This window comes from Acomys minous (assembly GCF_964271855.1).
Source record: "Acomys minous genome assembly, chromosome: 4".
NCBI lineage: Eukaryota > Metazoa > Chordata > Mammalia > Rodentia > Muridae > Acomys > Acomys minous.
In genome coordinates this window covers 82,094,874-82,110,228 of record NC_140486.1, presented here as the reverse complement: position 1 = coordinate 82,110,228, position 15,355 = coordinate 82,094,874, and the positions used below count along the sequence as shown (strand labels likewise).

Here is a 15,355-nt window from a genome sequence, read left to right as displayed (position 1 = left end):
CAAAAGCAGACAACTGCATCCATCTGTGTCAGAGACAGCCCCTGCTCCACTTGCTAGGGGACCCACATGACAACTGAGGTGCCCATCAGTTACATATGTGTAGGAGATAGGCCCAGACCGCGCATGCTCTGTGCCTAGTGCTTCAATCCCTGTGAGCCCCCACGGGCCTAGGTTAGTTGACGCTGTTGGTCTTCTTGGGGAGCTCCTGTCATCTCCAAGTCCCTCTGTTTCCCCCACTCTTCCATCACCACCACTTCCACAATACTGCCTAATGTCTGGCTGTGAGCCTCAGCCCCTGTTTCAATCTGCTGCTGGGTAGAGCCTCTCAGGACAGCTGTGCTAGGCTCCTGTCTGCAAGCACAGCAGAGTATCATTAATAGTGTCAGGGCTTGGCTCTCTCCCAAGGGGTGGGCCTCTAAAGCAAGAGAGGCCAAGGGATTTTAGCCACACTGTTTGCTGTAAAGAATGAGTAAATTTTAGTGGACAGTTAGTGGTTCCAAAAGGATCCACCCTTATAAAACGTATTTATTCATATTAATTATATTTGTCCTTTGACAATTCCATAAAAGAATATAATATATTCTGATGACTCTCCTATCTCCTTTATCTCCCTTCCACCCTTACTAAACTCCTCCTTCTCCACGAATCTCTATCCCATACTCACATCTGTTTCCTTTGGTTGTGACCCTGCTCAGTTTAGCGAGGGCAATCTGTGTGACTGTGAGTTTAGATCTATCCATTGGAGCCTGATGGTCTTACCTGTAGGTACACAATTGCCCAGAACCTGTCAGTAGCCAGTAATTCACCAGTAAGGGGTTGGGTCTCATGAGCAGCTCCTCCAGCCGTAACTGACTGTTGGCAGGGCTCTTCTTGTACAGACCCCATGCCAGTAACCACAGCTAGTGTGAGCGCAAGCTGGCATTGCCTGTGTCCTGCCTGGAAGATGGCTTTTCACGGCTGCTCTCCCTGTAGTGGGGCTCTGCAGTGTTCTCTTAGCTTTAGAGGAAGGGAGGGGTAGTGTCTGTGTTGCCTTTATCAAGTCAAAGAAAATAAAGTATTTTTATATCCTTGGTAATGGTAAATGCTGTCACTAGTAGTTGAATTATTATTCTGCTCGGCAGCTAATAAAGTCTTAGAACCCCTAGAGAGTTCAGGTTGTCAGAACTTTTAGTAATTTATCAACAGTAGTTCCTAAGTATATAAAGTGCCTATAAATTTATAAATAAGAAGGGTAGGGAGGAATAAGAGTTATAGAGCATGGAAATGATCAATATATCATGTCAACATGCGGAAATGCCATAATCAAACTTCTTTATGTGGTTAATATATGCTAACAAATGTCCCTGAAGCACACTCCTGCTTATAAAATCACATCTTAGAACCCACCAAGTAGTAGTTTACTCAAAGCTAAAATCCTAAAATATCTATTGGAACTTGTACATTTATGTAAAAGTGTGAGAAAAAAAAAAGAACTTTTTCGTTTATGTAAAAGTTTTTTTTTAAAGCCTTATGTAAGAAAGATTCTGTAGTTAATAAGATTCTCTAATAAAGATTCTTTGTTAAAGGGATACTAAGGTCAACTTTTTAATTGTGTTCTTTTTTAAAATTTATTCATATTACATCTCAATTGTTAGCCTTTCCCTTGGATCCTCCTATTCCTCCTTCCCTCCCGCTTCCCCACTTCTCCCCTCCCCTATGTCTGTAATTGAGGGAGACTTCCTCCCCCTATATGTGCTCTTAGAGTATGGAGTCTCTTCTTGGTAACTTGCTATTGTGTTCTTAAAATGTTAGATGTTAAACGTCAGCATTGGGTCTGTGGTTATGCTCATTTCTAGAGCTTGAGAACCAGACAGGACATTAGAGAGCTATTACTGCCGGAAATAATATTTTCATCTTTTGTAAAAATGAGCGGTTCAATTAAAGAATTACACAATATAGTGAGGTTAACATTATGTGTTTCTAAATAAATAGTCTGAAAAATCCCGCAAATAGTAACTGTGGTTGGGTTTAATTCTTTTCCGTTTCCTTTCAGAGCTCGGCAGTGCCTAAGACCTGGGTCTCAACAGACCATCTCTCCATTGTGTGGTAAGTTTTTTTTTAAAGATTTTGTTTATTTATTATTGTATATATACAGTATTCTGCCTGCAAGTACACCTGCAGGCTAGAAGAAGGCATCGGATCTCATTAGAGACGGTTGTGAGTCACCGTGTGGTTGCTGGGAATTGAACTCAGGACCTCCGGAAGAGCAGTCAGTTCTCTTACCCTCTGAGCCATCTCTCCAGCCCCGTGTGGTAAGTTTTAACTAGCACTGGTGATTCGTCGTGGTCCTCCTTTCCCACAGATGCAGTGTTTGGTTTGCTAGCTCTCACAGAAGCTGACCCATAAGTAAGCCCGAGAGTGAAAGATGAACAGGGGTGTAGAACTCAAAACCTGGCTGTTGTTTACTTGGTCATGTTTCCTAGACAGCATCTTCTGAAGAAGTAAGATCACTCTGAGCGGCGCCAGCATCAGATACTAAATGTTAGGGTTTGTCGTGGCCAGGCAGAGTCAGCCGTGCCCCGGCCAATCACTGTTCTCGGAGAGAGTTAATGTAGTGATGGCTGCGAGAGAGCAGCAGTGGAAAGCAAGTGGAAACTAAATCGGTACCCAGTGTAAGGAGAAACACGAGAGATTCCACGTGGATCAAGAAGAGCAAAGGCTCCCGTGTCTAGCTCCTTGTTCTCTGGCTTTAAGACTCTCTCTTCTCCTTCCTCTGCTTGCACAAGCCACAGTGTCTTCAAGATGCACACAGTGCAGGCATGTGGGGTGAAGCATACATAATGTGTGCCCTAGCAGGAAGCTACACGGGCGACAGAAAAGCTGTTCTGCTATCATGTGCCTAGAGAGATTTAATTTGCTTTGATTTTTTTTATAGGTTTCAACCTTAGTCTATGTACTTAATAAGAATGGTTCGTTGAAAAAACTGCTTTAGTGTGCAACATTAAAGGGGCATTATAAGTGTAATAATATAATATACTCCATTAGCTAATAGAATTGTGCATATTTGAATCAAAACTGGCAGTGGATGGCTTCTGGGGGTGGCATGGTGACTGGTGGAGTCCCCATTCCCTTATGCGTGTAAGGTGGGACTAACTGGATTTAGTGAGTTAAGAAATGAATTAAGTTAAAGAGGAGGGCATGGGGCTGGGAAGGAGGTGTGACGTAGATCTGGAGAGAACTGGGGAGAAGCAAGGGAAACTATGATTGCTTCTAACATGCATTTTATTTTATTTTTTTGGTATGTTGTCACATTAGTAACAATTTCGAATTGAAAAAGTAAGTATTTATTTTAAGAAAATTTAATCCGTAGCATTTCCTTCTTCTTCTTCTTCTTTTTTTTTTTAGGTGTAAGCAATTGCAGTTGACTACAATTCGAGCGTTCTTTGACCTTATCGATGCCGATACCAAACAAGTATGCATTTTTTAAACTGAAAGCTTATTTTAGCCAAGAGGATGCTCGTGTTAGCACTAATAGATTTAATTCATTTTAGCATGGATGCTAACAGAAACCTGTACCTAGTATCAGTTTAAAGTAGTTCTGAGAGCTGGACGTGGTGGCACACGCCTTTAATCCCAGCACTCAGGAGGCAGAGGCAGGTGGATCTCTGTGAGTTCGAGGCCACCCTCGTCTACAAAGAGAGTTCCAGGACAGCCAGGGCTACACAGAGAAACCCTGTCTCGAAAAACCAAAATAAAATAAAATAAATAAGTAAAGTAGTTCTGAAATGGAAATAATCTTGGTTTCTTCTGATGTAATATATAAACCATTCATTCGGGAAGCAGTGAAACTAGGGCCTCTTTTTAACTCCCCTCAGTTCTTTTTCTGCAAAATTCAGAAGATTGATACATATTTCTCCAGCTCTTATTAAGAAAAATATTTATTACACAGTATTTAATAATCTTAGTAACATATTATGAGCATTATAACCCACCTTAATAGGTACTCTTGAACCATGTTTTAAAGTTTTCTTTAGCACATTGATAATATCAAAATGTAAGCAGTCACTCACAGCTCACTCTCAGCAGAGAGTCCCCTGTGTCCTGCCACAGGTGGAGCCATTTCTGTAATGAGCTCTCATGGTATCGAGTCTTCGAACCATACCCTGACCTGACCGTCATGCTCCTCTTTCACCACTTTATCCTAACGACTGCTGCACAATTGTGGTAGGGATGCTTTGGGCATAGTTAGGAGGCTCGTGCTCCTTAGCTTCCGGTTCCTCTGAGTCGGGAAGAAGCTGGTATCACTCGTCTCCAGCTGCTTTCCCCCAGGTCATCTTGCAGTGTGTCTCTGTCCCATGGGAATGGCGTTGAGAGCTGTGGCTCTGGCTTCCTCTTCCTCCTGGAGGAAGGCTTAGTTTTTGAGGAAGTCTGCATTGCACAGCAGAGCAGTGCAAACCTCAAACTTTAATAGTTGTGTGACTTTAGATAAAATATTTCTCTGCGCCTTAGTTCTTCCCTAAGATGCAGATGAACAGCATCTCATAGAATTCTTGTGAGGGCTGGGGTTGACAGTGCATTGTTTTAGAGCAGTGCCTGGCTCGGTTGTAATGTTGAGTATTATTCAGAGCAATGCTTCGTCAAATTGTCATGGTGTATATGATCTCACTATAGTAATGTTCTTTCTAGATAACTCAAAACTCTAAGAAGAAACTGTCTGTTTTGAATCACCATTTTATAAGACACCCAGCTAAACAGTTCGAGGAAAATCCATCCATAATTTCTGATCTAACAGGTTTGTGGTAGTCACCTTTAAAGTAAACCTTCTCATTGTTATTTTTAGTAAACCTGTTATTAGCACACCGTTGTTAGTGTTTGGTTCTAGTGGGACGCTGGGGTACTTCAAGTATTATGCTCCTACTGTTTACTGATTTCCCTATGTAGTGCTAACTAGTTCTTGGTTTGAAGGGGGAAAAGTAGAAAAGCAAATTGTAAGAGACTGATAAAAGTTTTGTGCTGGAAATAACTCAGAAATAAATAGAAAGGGTTTGGAGTTACGTACCTGCTCACTTCTGCTAGTCACCAACAGGGAGAGCTGTGCTATTTATAACATGTTCATTTCTCAGTGTCATCTGTTCTTCACCTTGAGTAGCTAACATATCACTTGCTTGATGCATTTGCCCTGAGGCGTATACCGCTTTACTCATTTAAGTATTCTGGGGGGAAATGATGCTGGTTCTCTTCTATGAGGAGAATCCCTGTAAGTTGCAGGCGCCGAGCAGATCTGTAGTGCTTTGCTGTTGGTGAGCACTGGCTGACATGAAGCACAAAGAATGTGCACCTGGGTCTTATTTTCTAAAGTAGCCGGGGTTCAGGGAGCCTCTTGCTTGTTATTGTTACTAAGTATTTGTCAGAGTTCAAAAGAGAAAGAAAATTTGTAATGTGGAAACAAAACAAAGCAAATAAATTAATTTCCTTCACATTAAGGGACATCTATGTGGGTTCCAGTAAAAGTGTCCAGGTGGACCTATGTGGCTTATAATGTAAGTATTCTATCGGTGTATTTTTGTCCAAACTTATGCTCATATTTATCTTTAAGAGTTAGGAACTTTTAAGAACAAATCACACCTAACTTTTCCATGATTTACTAATAATTACCTTAATAATAAATATTGACCTCTTTAGTTTACCTATTTTATCATAAATTTGGGCCCTTTTTCTTTGTCGTTCAATTTATTTTGTTAAGGCCTGTACATCCATGTTGGCGGATATGTCTGGTATTCCTCTTCAGTATATTTTCCACTCTTTTATTTTCTTTGAAATTTATTGACAAAATATCAGTCACTTTTTCTTACAAACAAGATATATTTATTTATTACGTATACAGTGTTCTGCCTGCATGTACACCTGCAGGCCTGAAGAGGACACTGTATCTTACTGTAGATGGTTGTGAGCCACCATGTGGTTGCTGGGAATTGAACTTAGGACCTTTGGGAGAGCAGCCAGTGCTCTTAACCTCTGAGCCATCTCTCCAGTCCTATCAGTCCCGTCTTAGGATGGAATTTCATGCTGGGTTGATTTTGCTTATTGCATTTCTGTCACTATTCAGTGTATTCCTTTGCCAGCTTTCCTTTGGTTTAGTTAGTAATTGGTTTAGTTAGTAAAATGCTTGATAGACTCAATTGTTATTAGTTTTACTTTCTTTTTCTAGACTCTCTTCTTGATAAATGAACAGTTTGTAGGGAATGCCTGAATTAATTAATTTAAGAGAATAAAAAAAATGATGATACTCTATTTCTCTCTCATTTATTGACTAGGACTGCATAGAAAAATTTCCCCTTAACTACTAAATTTGTCAAATGTAAGACAAATCCCAAAGGAGGAATGATAAGTGCTTGACTGTTGGATTTTACTGTGTATGTACTGGCTGTGAGAATAGTGAGCTGCATGATCACACTCCTCAGCCGTGACTGTGGTTAACGCCTGTGTATGATACGTTTGCACTCATACAGTTCATTGGACCCAAAGTTCTTCTTTGCCTGACAAGTTGAAGCCATTTTAAGTTTGGTTTCTTACTCTTTTAAAAATCAGCTACTTAGTCATTTCTGTTAGTGTCTTCATTCTCCAAATAAGTGACAAAACATTTCAGCTCAATTTTTCCATCTCCCCATCCAGGGCTTGAATTTTCCATTGAGTTAAGGAATTGGTTTATTTAGAAAATGGTACATGCAAACCGTAATCTGCCCTATGGTTACTAGGTTGTCATTTATAGGACCTTTTCAGTAGCCAGAGTGATAGAAAGTTCAAACATCACACCCATGCATGGTGGTGCACACCACACCTTTAGTCCCAACACTTGGGAGGCAGAAGCAGAAGCAGAGGCAGGAGGATGGCTGAAAGTGTGAGGCCAGCCTGATCTACATGGCAAGTTCTGACCCAGCCATTGCTACACATTGAAACCCTGTATCAAAAACCAAACCAAAACAAAAAGAGTAAATAAAGGTAAATCACGGCACACACAAATGCACAAATGCAGACGCTTCCAAGATGGTTCTACCACAGAATCTTCACTTCACCTCTTTTATCACCTTGTCCTTTACCTTCCATTCCTAGCCATTTGGTTCTTAGTGACAGCAATAATGTAATAATTATTTATTCTGGTTACCATGATTTTTTTAAATGGTGAAATTATTCACTCATTATAGTTAAATTTTTTTCTCTCTTTTTTAGGAATCTGATAAGATTTACTTTACCTTTCCTCTTGCAAATCATAGAAAAATCTACACCCACGCCTACTGTCAGAGCACCATGCTGGTAAGATGGTTGGCACATCTTACTTAAACTTGAAAAGCTGTTGTTCATTCTTTTGGTTTTTACTAATGGTCTAATATAACTAGCTATAACTATCATTACGTTTAGTCGCTGGGAACATTTGTTTGGAACAGTGCTTTGATTGAGAGCTATTAGGCACAGGATAATATTCCATGAACTTGTGCATTCAATTCTTCCCACCTATTCATCCACCTTGGATTTGCTGTACTCAGGATGAGGAATTGGATCATAAACCTTTGTTAGTTTTTAAAGAATAAGTATGGTTGACAAAGCTATCCTGGCGGAGTTCTAGGAAACAAACCCTGTTCTGCTGTTTGGTCACATGCTAGAGTGCAGCTGCTTTTCATAGCAGACACTGTGTAGGACAGTAGAGTGACTGCAGTACAGGCTTACACTCTCAAAGTGATGGCTGTTTCTTTATAGTAAACACCTGCTAAACACACATACACTAATTTGGTCCCATAAAGACTGAACTTGCATCACCCTTGTGCAAAGATGGTGTATAAATTTGTGAAATTTCTTTCTTTCTTTCTTTCTTTTTTTTTTAACCGTTGAGGTCTTTTTTCTCTGTTCTAAATTTTGGTTTTGCTATGTGTTGGGATTCTTTCCTTTTTTTTTTTTTTTTTTTTTTTTTTTTAAACAGAGTGTCACTATGCATTCCTTGCTAGCCTGGAGCTCTCTGTGAGGATCAGGCTGGCCTCGAACTCAGAGATCCACCTGGTCCTGTCTGGCATGTAACTGGACTTTTGGCTACTTTACTGGGCTCTTTTTCCTACCACCCTTCTCCATCTCATCCCTTCACCCCCCCAACACTAGGCAGGAGAGAAAGAAGGTTAGAGGGAAAAGGGGGCATTGATCTCATTAGACTACTTCCTGCTGATTGGGGCATCAAGTTCACTGGGTCAAGTTTGGTCTATGGCATCAGGATATCTCCAACTGGCAAACAGCAACCAACAAACAGCAACCAGCAGTAGATCAAACAGTAAACTGCAACCAGCAACAGCAGCAAATAGTGGCAGCAGCAGGGGGAACAGCAGCAGCAGGGGGGGGGCAGCAGCAGCAGGGGGGGCAGCAGCAGCAGGGGGGGCAGCAGCAGCAGGGGAAACAGCAGCAGCAGGGGGGGCAGCAGCAGCAGGGGAAGCAGCAGCAGCAGGGAGAGGAGCAGGTGCTGCCTCTCTCAGGACTCTGTCGTGTATATGTCCTCTGAAGAGTTCCCAGAAGTCCAAATGTAAACTATCTTTACCTGGCAGAATCACACCTCTGCCAGAGCACGAGACAAATTGTTAACCCCTGTGGGCAACCTGAAGCAGCCCCATATTCCACACTTGGGATTAAAACAAGAACATAGTCACATACCATCAAAATTCTCACTACTCTCCCAAGTCCTGGGATTAAACAGTGTTTACTGGGGGGCTGGAGAAATGTCTCAGAGGTTAAGAGCACTGGCTGTTCTTATAGAGGTTCTGGGTTCAATTCCCAGCAGCCACATGGTGGCTCACAACCATCTATAATGTGATCTAATGCCCTCTTCTGGCCTGCAGGTGTACATGCAGGCAGAGCACTGTATACATAATAATAAATAAATAGATCTTCAAAAAAAGGGGGCGAGGGAGTATGTACCATCATTCCCAGCTCAGGATTCTTTACATTATATTTTCATTTTTCATAATTTAATTCTTTATCTGTTAAGTTTTTGTTATCTGCATTATTTATTTGAGGCTGAGTCTGGCTATGAAGCCCAAGTTGGCCTTTCCGCATCGTGCCCAGGCTCTTGAGTAGCTGAGATTCTGTGTACACATTTAATTACATGTTTTACATGTATACCAAACTCAGACCCCCCCTGTGTTACTTTGCCAGTAGATGTTACCACCTGATGCATCGTATATGGTACAGTTTTAAAGAAAAGGTGGTAGGCAGCCTCTGTGGGCATGGTTCTAAAGAATACTACATTTTAGTGAAATTATTTGCCTCTTATCCCTCTTAGATTTCAGCATCTCTCCGCCTAAAATCAGGATCAGCAACTGATTGTGAGAGAATCGTCTCCAGAGAATGATATTTTAGGATATACATTAATAATGGACTGATAAATTTCTAACTAGGAGGTGTGTTGGTTACTTTCATTGTCACTGTGGTGAAATACATGGAAAAGGCAGTTTAAGGAAGAGTTTGCTTCTGCTGTGGTTTAAGCGGGCACCATCATCACGGCAGGGAAGGCGAGGCAGTCCCTGGCAGCAGAAAGTGCAGCTGGGATCCCTGAGCGCCCACCCCACAGCATCCCATTTCTCCCAGTAAATCCTCACCTCCTAAAGATCCCGCAAAATGGCGTGGCTGGCAGGGAAACAAGTGTCTAAAACATAAGGCCATGGGGAATGGTTCCTATTCAAACCATAGCAGGAGGTCAAAATTATATTGAGAAAAAAAATGCTTGTCAAGTGCAGATTGTTGCATTTGAGCGATTAGGGGTTGTTTTCTGTAGTTGATGTCTGTGGGTGCGCTGGTTTAAATTAGAATGGCTCCTATAGCCCCAAGTCGGTAGAACTGTTTGGGAAGGATGAGGGAGGTGTGGCCTTGTTGGAGGAGACATGTCATGGGGTGGACTTTGAGGTTTCTAAATCCCACACCAATCCAGTTAGATCTCTCTGCCTGGGCCTGTGGCTTGAGCTCCAGCAGCATGCCTGCCTGCCTGCTGCTGTGATCCTCTCTGTGATGGGCATGGGCCCGTGAGCCTCATGCTAAATGCTTCCTTCTGTAAGTTGCCTGGGCCATGGTGTTTTGTCACACAGCAGCAGAACAGTAACTAAGACAGTATTAATTACCATAACAGTCAGTATTAATTACCATAATATGTGAATTTAAAATGTTGTTTTGTAGGGTCCCCCCAACTCTACCCCCAGACAGGGGCTTCTCTGTGTAGCCTTGGCTGTCCTGGACTTGCTTTGTAGACCAGGCTGGCCTCGAACTCACAGCAGTCTGCCTGCCTCTGCCTCCCGAGTGCTGGCACTAAAGGCATGAGCTACTGCGCCCGGCTTCTTTTGGTTTTTGAATGGACTTTATAAACACTGGTTGGATGGAAGGACTGATTTCTTCATCGTTTTATGTGTGACTCTAAGGCAACTCATATGGTTGTCTTGACAGCACTCCACATCACCCTACACTCTGGTGGGAATTCAGTACCATCAGATCTTCGTATCACTTTTGCTTCCATAGAACTTGGAGTAAAAAAAGATCTCAGGTGATGGTGCTCTTTAAATAACCAAAGCTAAATGTAGGATGTTCTGTTTGGGGAAAAAAAAATGAAATCAGTTCTCTTTGCAGCATCGAGTTCTGTGCCTGTGAAGTAGGCGCCTTCACTCTCCAGCACTTGCAGTTGGCTTTCACAGCCAACACATTACTGGTGGTACAGGAGTCGTTGCCCTGGCAGCCAGTGAGAGCGCAGACGATAGAGTAGAAAGCTGTGTATAGGCTAACTTTTTTTTCGACTGAAGGCATTCGTTTTTCATCATTTTTAACTTTCTGGCTATGAGCGTTTGTTTCTAGAAAAGTCTGTCTCTAGTTCATACTTAACTTTTGTTAGAGTGTAGGTTACTATATGTCACTGAAGTGTGGTGGACGTTATAAAACTGAAAGTCTAGGGCAGCAGTCAGAAAGACTTCGATGATGGGCTGCACAGATGCCCTGTGGTCAGTCTCCCGCTGCTGCTGTGGGTCAGTCACTCATTCAGTCCGTTCAAGTTAGCACTCTGCTCCTGGCCTGGCCTTGACCTGTGTGCCTTTAAGAAAATATTGGATGTTTCTTCGTCACAGACTACTGCTTTGTTTGCCTTGATCCAATATGTTATTTCTATGGGTGTTGTCATATGCGACAGGAAAAGTATTAGAAATGTTTGCTTATGTCAGTTTTCTGTTGTTAACCAACAGGATACAAATAGTTGGATTTTTGGCTGCATAAACAGCACTTCCATGTGGTAAGTCTTTTGAACCAATTGTTCATTTTTCTTGACACAAACAATAATCAGAAATTAAACTTTCAGAATAGCTATATGCATATATGTATGTATACACACATATGTATATATATGCACACACACATATAATACTTTTTCTCTGTTTTGCTTTTTGAGATAAGGTCCCAGTCTGTAGCCCAGGCTGGCCTGGAACTTTTGTGTAGCCCAGGCTGTCCTGGACCTCACTTTGATTGTTCCACATCAGTCCCAGCACTGAGATTACAGACATGAACCACAGTAAATGGCCAGAAGAGCTTTATATACTCATATGTTTGTTTTGCTGCTGTGTCAAATTATAAATTTTGTATTTTAAATTTAAATTTAATTTAATTATTGTATGTGTGCATATATTGTGCATGTATGTGTATTCATGTGTGCTCTGTGCATGTGTGAGTGTGTGTGCTCTGTGTGTACGGGTGTGTGCATGTGTGTGCATATGTTCTGTGTGTGTTGTGTGTCCGTATGCATGTGTGTGACTGTGTGTTCTGTGTATGTGTGTGCATGTAAGCTCTGTGTGTACATGCCTGTGTGTCCATGTAGTCTGAGTGCATGCATGTGTGTATACATGCATGCATGTGTATGTGTGCCCATGCATGAGTACACATGCTGTGGCATATGTGTGAATTTCAAAGGGCAGCTGGTGGGAGTTAGTTCTCCTCTTTTACTCTGGATTCAGTTTGTCAATCTTGTGCTGCAAGTACTTTTTCCCACTGACTCACCTCACTGGCCCTGGCATTGTTTCTTAAATAAAAAGAAAAGGAGATTATATACTGGTAATTTTTCACACATCTTATTGGTTGTTAGGAAAAACCAACGTTTTTTTTTCCACTAAGGGAACTCTGTGGATGTACATGTTAAACTACGTGCTCACTGTAACTGTGCAGGCTATCATCCACAGGGCCACAGCTGTTGTTCTTTTAGTCTGAAGTTTATTTGGAAAGTGTAATGTATGGACATATGTCCTCTAATTATATCTTCATATTTATTTCAAAGCCGACAAGGGGTTGATTTATCGTGGAAAGCTGAACTGTTGCCAACAATTAAGGTAAACAGTAGCTTTAGAATTTTATATTTAGATTAAAAAAAATCATGCGGATAGACGTATTAAAATGTGCTCTTTAAATGGTGTTAGAAATATCTTCTTTAGAAATATATTTGCGGAACAGCAAATGATTGGCAGCACTTTGCTTATTGAGAATATGCCTAACTGGCTTGTCTTAGACTGTAAACTGGTTAGTGTATGCTACTGAGAATTCATTTCGGGAGGAAGGACCTTGCAGTAGGGAGGTGAGTGTGTCAGAGAGACGCTGAGTAATTTCTGGATTACATCACATTGTGGTTAAGCAGTTGGATAACTCTTGCGGCTAGTTCTGCAAGGTGGTAAATCACAGCACACTTATCTCCTAGTTGTTACTGATTTCCTTAAGTCACTCCTGTCACTTAGCGAGTCTAAGTTAGTGAGCCTTTTTATTTTGGTTTGGTATGGTTTGGCTTGGTTTTAGTTTTTTGAGACAGGGTTTCTCTGTGTGGCCCTGACTGTCCTGGACTCGCTTTGTAGACCAGGCTGGCCATGAACTCACAGAGATCCACCTGCCTCTGCTGGGACTAAAGGCATGTGCCACCAAGTCTCTTTTAAAAAGATTAATTTGTATATTCTCTTTTTTTTTTTTTTCGAGACAGGGTTTCTCTGTGTAGCCTTGGCCATCCTGGACTCACTTTGTAGACCAGGCTGGCCTTGAACTCACAGCGATCCGCCTGCCTCTGGCTCCTGAGTGCTGGGATTAAAGGCGTGCGCCACCACACCCGGCCTAATTTGTATATTCTCAAAATCTACTGTGGAAAACACAAAATATGTCTATAAATTGATGCTAATATTTGTTGTAACTTCTTTTTCTGTTTTGTTTTGTTTTGTTTTTCGAGACAGGGTTTCTCTGTGTAGCCTTGGCTGTCCTAGACTCTGTAGACCAGGCTGGCTTTGAACTCATAGCAATCCACCTGCCTCTGTCTCCCAAGTGCTGGGATTAAAGGCGTGTGCCACCACTACCTGGCCTTGTTCTAATTTCTAAATTGTGTTTATTATAATTTACAGTCTCTTCTAGGCTTGGTGGTTTCAGTCTTCAAGTAAATCAGTACCATAAAAATAAAATATGTTTTTTTCTACTGAACTCAGATTTGAAACGGAAGATTTCTGGCTAGGCCCAGTCCTCTCCCAATGATACCAATTGAGTTATTTTTTGTCTCTCACTGATACGAATTTCTTTATCAAGGCAGCAGTACTGTGGATTAAATTCATGTCCTCTTTATCACTGAGTCACAGCCTCAGCCTTTAACTTTTTACATCTGAGATGGGGGTGGCCTCACTAAGTGCGCATGCTGCCTTTGGATTCCCTGTATAGCTCAAGTGGGCATTGACCGTGTCATCCTCCTGTTTCAGTGTCCTGAGTAGCTGGGATGCTAATTTGCATAAGCAATGCACTCTGTTAGTTGTACCAGCAGAGAGCAACTTTAAGAGAAGAATAATGACGTCAGAAAGATTAGTCGCTTCTACAACTTTGGTTTTGTTTTTTTGTTGTGGTGGTGGTGGTCTTTTTCTTTCTTTGCTCTTACTTCGTGTATATTCATTTGGAAACGAATGAATATTATTTGCATTTGTAAAACAAATATATAAAGAAGCGATTTTACTCAGTAGCATTTAAAAAAAAAAAAATCTGTCCTTGGTTTTTCCTAATCTTCCAGGCAAAAGCAAACCAGACAGAAGTGTTAGGCCTGATGCTAATTGTAGGCTTGTGTCTTGTTCTCTTGGGATACAGTGAGGATGTTCCTTACATTTCCAACTTGGAAAATCTTTCCGTTTTATAATTTCGGAAGAAAGAAATGACTAAAGACCTTATAAAACATACTCTGCCATGTATTTTAAATGTGTTTCTTAGCCAGGGCTCAGGAAGCAGAGAGAGGCAAGGCGGATGGCGGAGCAGTTGAAGCCAGTGGCGCTGTGCAATGCGGACTTGTCTCTGTATCATGAGACCTTTTCTCAAAAAAAAAAAAATACATTTCATAAGTAAATATTATTTTTTTTTTTTATAAATCTACAAAGAGTGAAAATGTGTTTAGCACACTGTAGGTCCTCGTTTGTTCTTAATTTAGTAATCAAATGTCTGGATCGTAGGCAAAGAAGCTGTTTCTACTGTCTCCTTTTTAATAGTGACTTCTGGAAGGGAGGCTTACTGTACTCTGCAGTCTTAAGTCTAGTAAGATAATATTAAACGCAAACAAACTTCCCCATTACACTTAAAGTTTTCTATATAACATATTAGTGATTTTTACAAGCAGCACAGTTTTCTTTTAAACCATACAAGTGAAGATGTAAAGCAAACTATAGTGGCTCATGTATATGTGTTACATGGTAAATTCAAGGCCAGCCTGGGATATTTACGGGAACCCTGTTTCCAAAAGTTAATAATAATAACAAACTATCTTAGGTCATCATCAAGGCAAGTATACAATACTTGTTTAAAAGAAAAAAAACCAAAAACCAAAAACAAACAAACAAAAACAAAACAAAACAAAACAAAAAAAACCAGTGTTGCCTGAGACTTAACAAAGCTCTTACATATTTAAACAGACTAAGGCCACCTCTAAGTTTTTTTTCCTGAATAAAAATGCTCTGAAAGGCCTCAGGCTGACACTCTGTTTGCTTGGCCTCTCCCCGGCCCCCATGTGACCAGGGTTGTGGTCTGAGGGATCACTATCAAATGCAACTTTCATTTCCTTAATTAGAATGATGTAATGCATTCAAATCGGGCGGCAACTTCAAAGTAACCCCTTCTCCACACCATTGGATGGGCATACAGATAAATGCAATGAAATGATTAAGGGAAAACATTTTGTAGTTTTTAAATGAATATTAATGCCATTCTCAACAAAAGTAATGCCGTGAAAAATCACCACCCTGAGGTGTCTATGCCGACTGTATTTTAATAAACAGGTGGACCGCTCCAGTAAAGCACAAGAAATGCTAAGTGTCAATATTGAGAAGACATGTTT

The 15,355-nt window shown here is 41.1% G+C and overlaps 1 protein-coding gene across 2 annotated transcripts in view; it reads left to right on the top strand.

Moving 5' to 3' along the window:
• The window catches only part of PGAP1 (post-GPI attachment to proteins inositol deacylase 1), a 94,241-nt gene that overhangs the window by 20,598 nt on the left and 58,288 nt on the right, over positions 1 to 15,355 (top strand). For both annotated transcript variants that reach the window (XM_084780914.1, XM_084780915.1), the window contains exons 6-12: positions 2,033 to 2,085; positions 3,385 to 3,451; positions 4,666 to 4,771; positions 5,464 to 5,519; positions 7,207 to 7,290; positions 11,226 to 11,272; positions 12,305 to 12,356. In XM_084780914.1, coding sequence (XP_084637040.1) covers positions 2,033 to 2,085; positions 3,385 to 3,451; positions 4,666 to 4,771; positions 5,464 to 5,519; positions 7,207 to 7,290; positions 11,226 to 11,272; positions 12,305 to 12,356 — 465 coding nt within the window. The remainder of the gene's footprint in view (positions 1 to 2,032; positions 2,086 to 3,384; positions 3,452 to 4,665; positions 4,772 to 5,463; positions 5,520 to 7,206; positions 7,291 to 11,225; positions 11,273 to 12,304; positions 12,357 to 15,355) is intronic.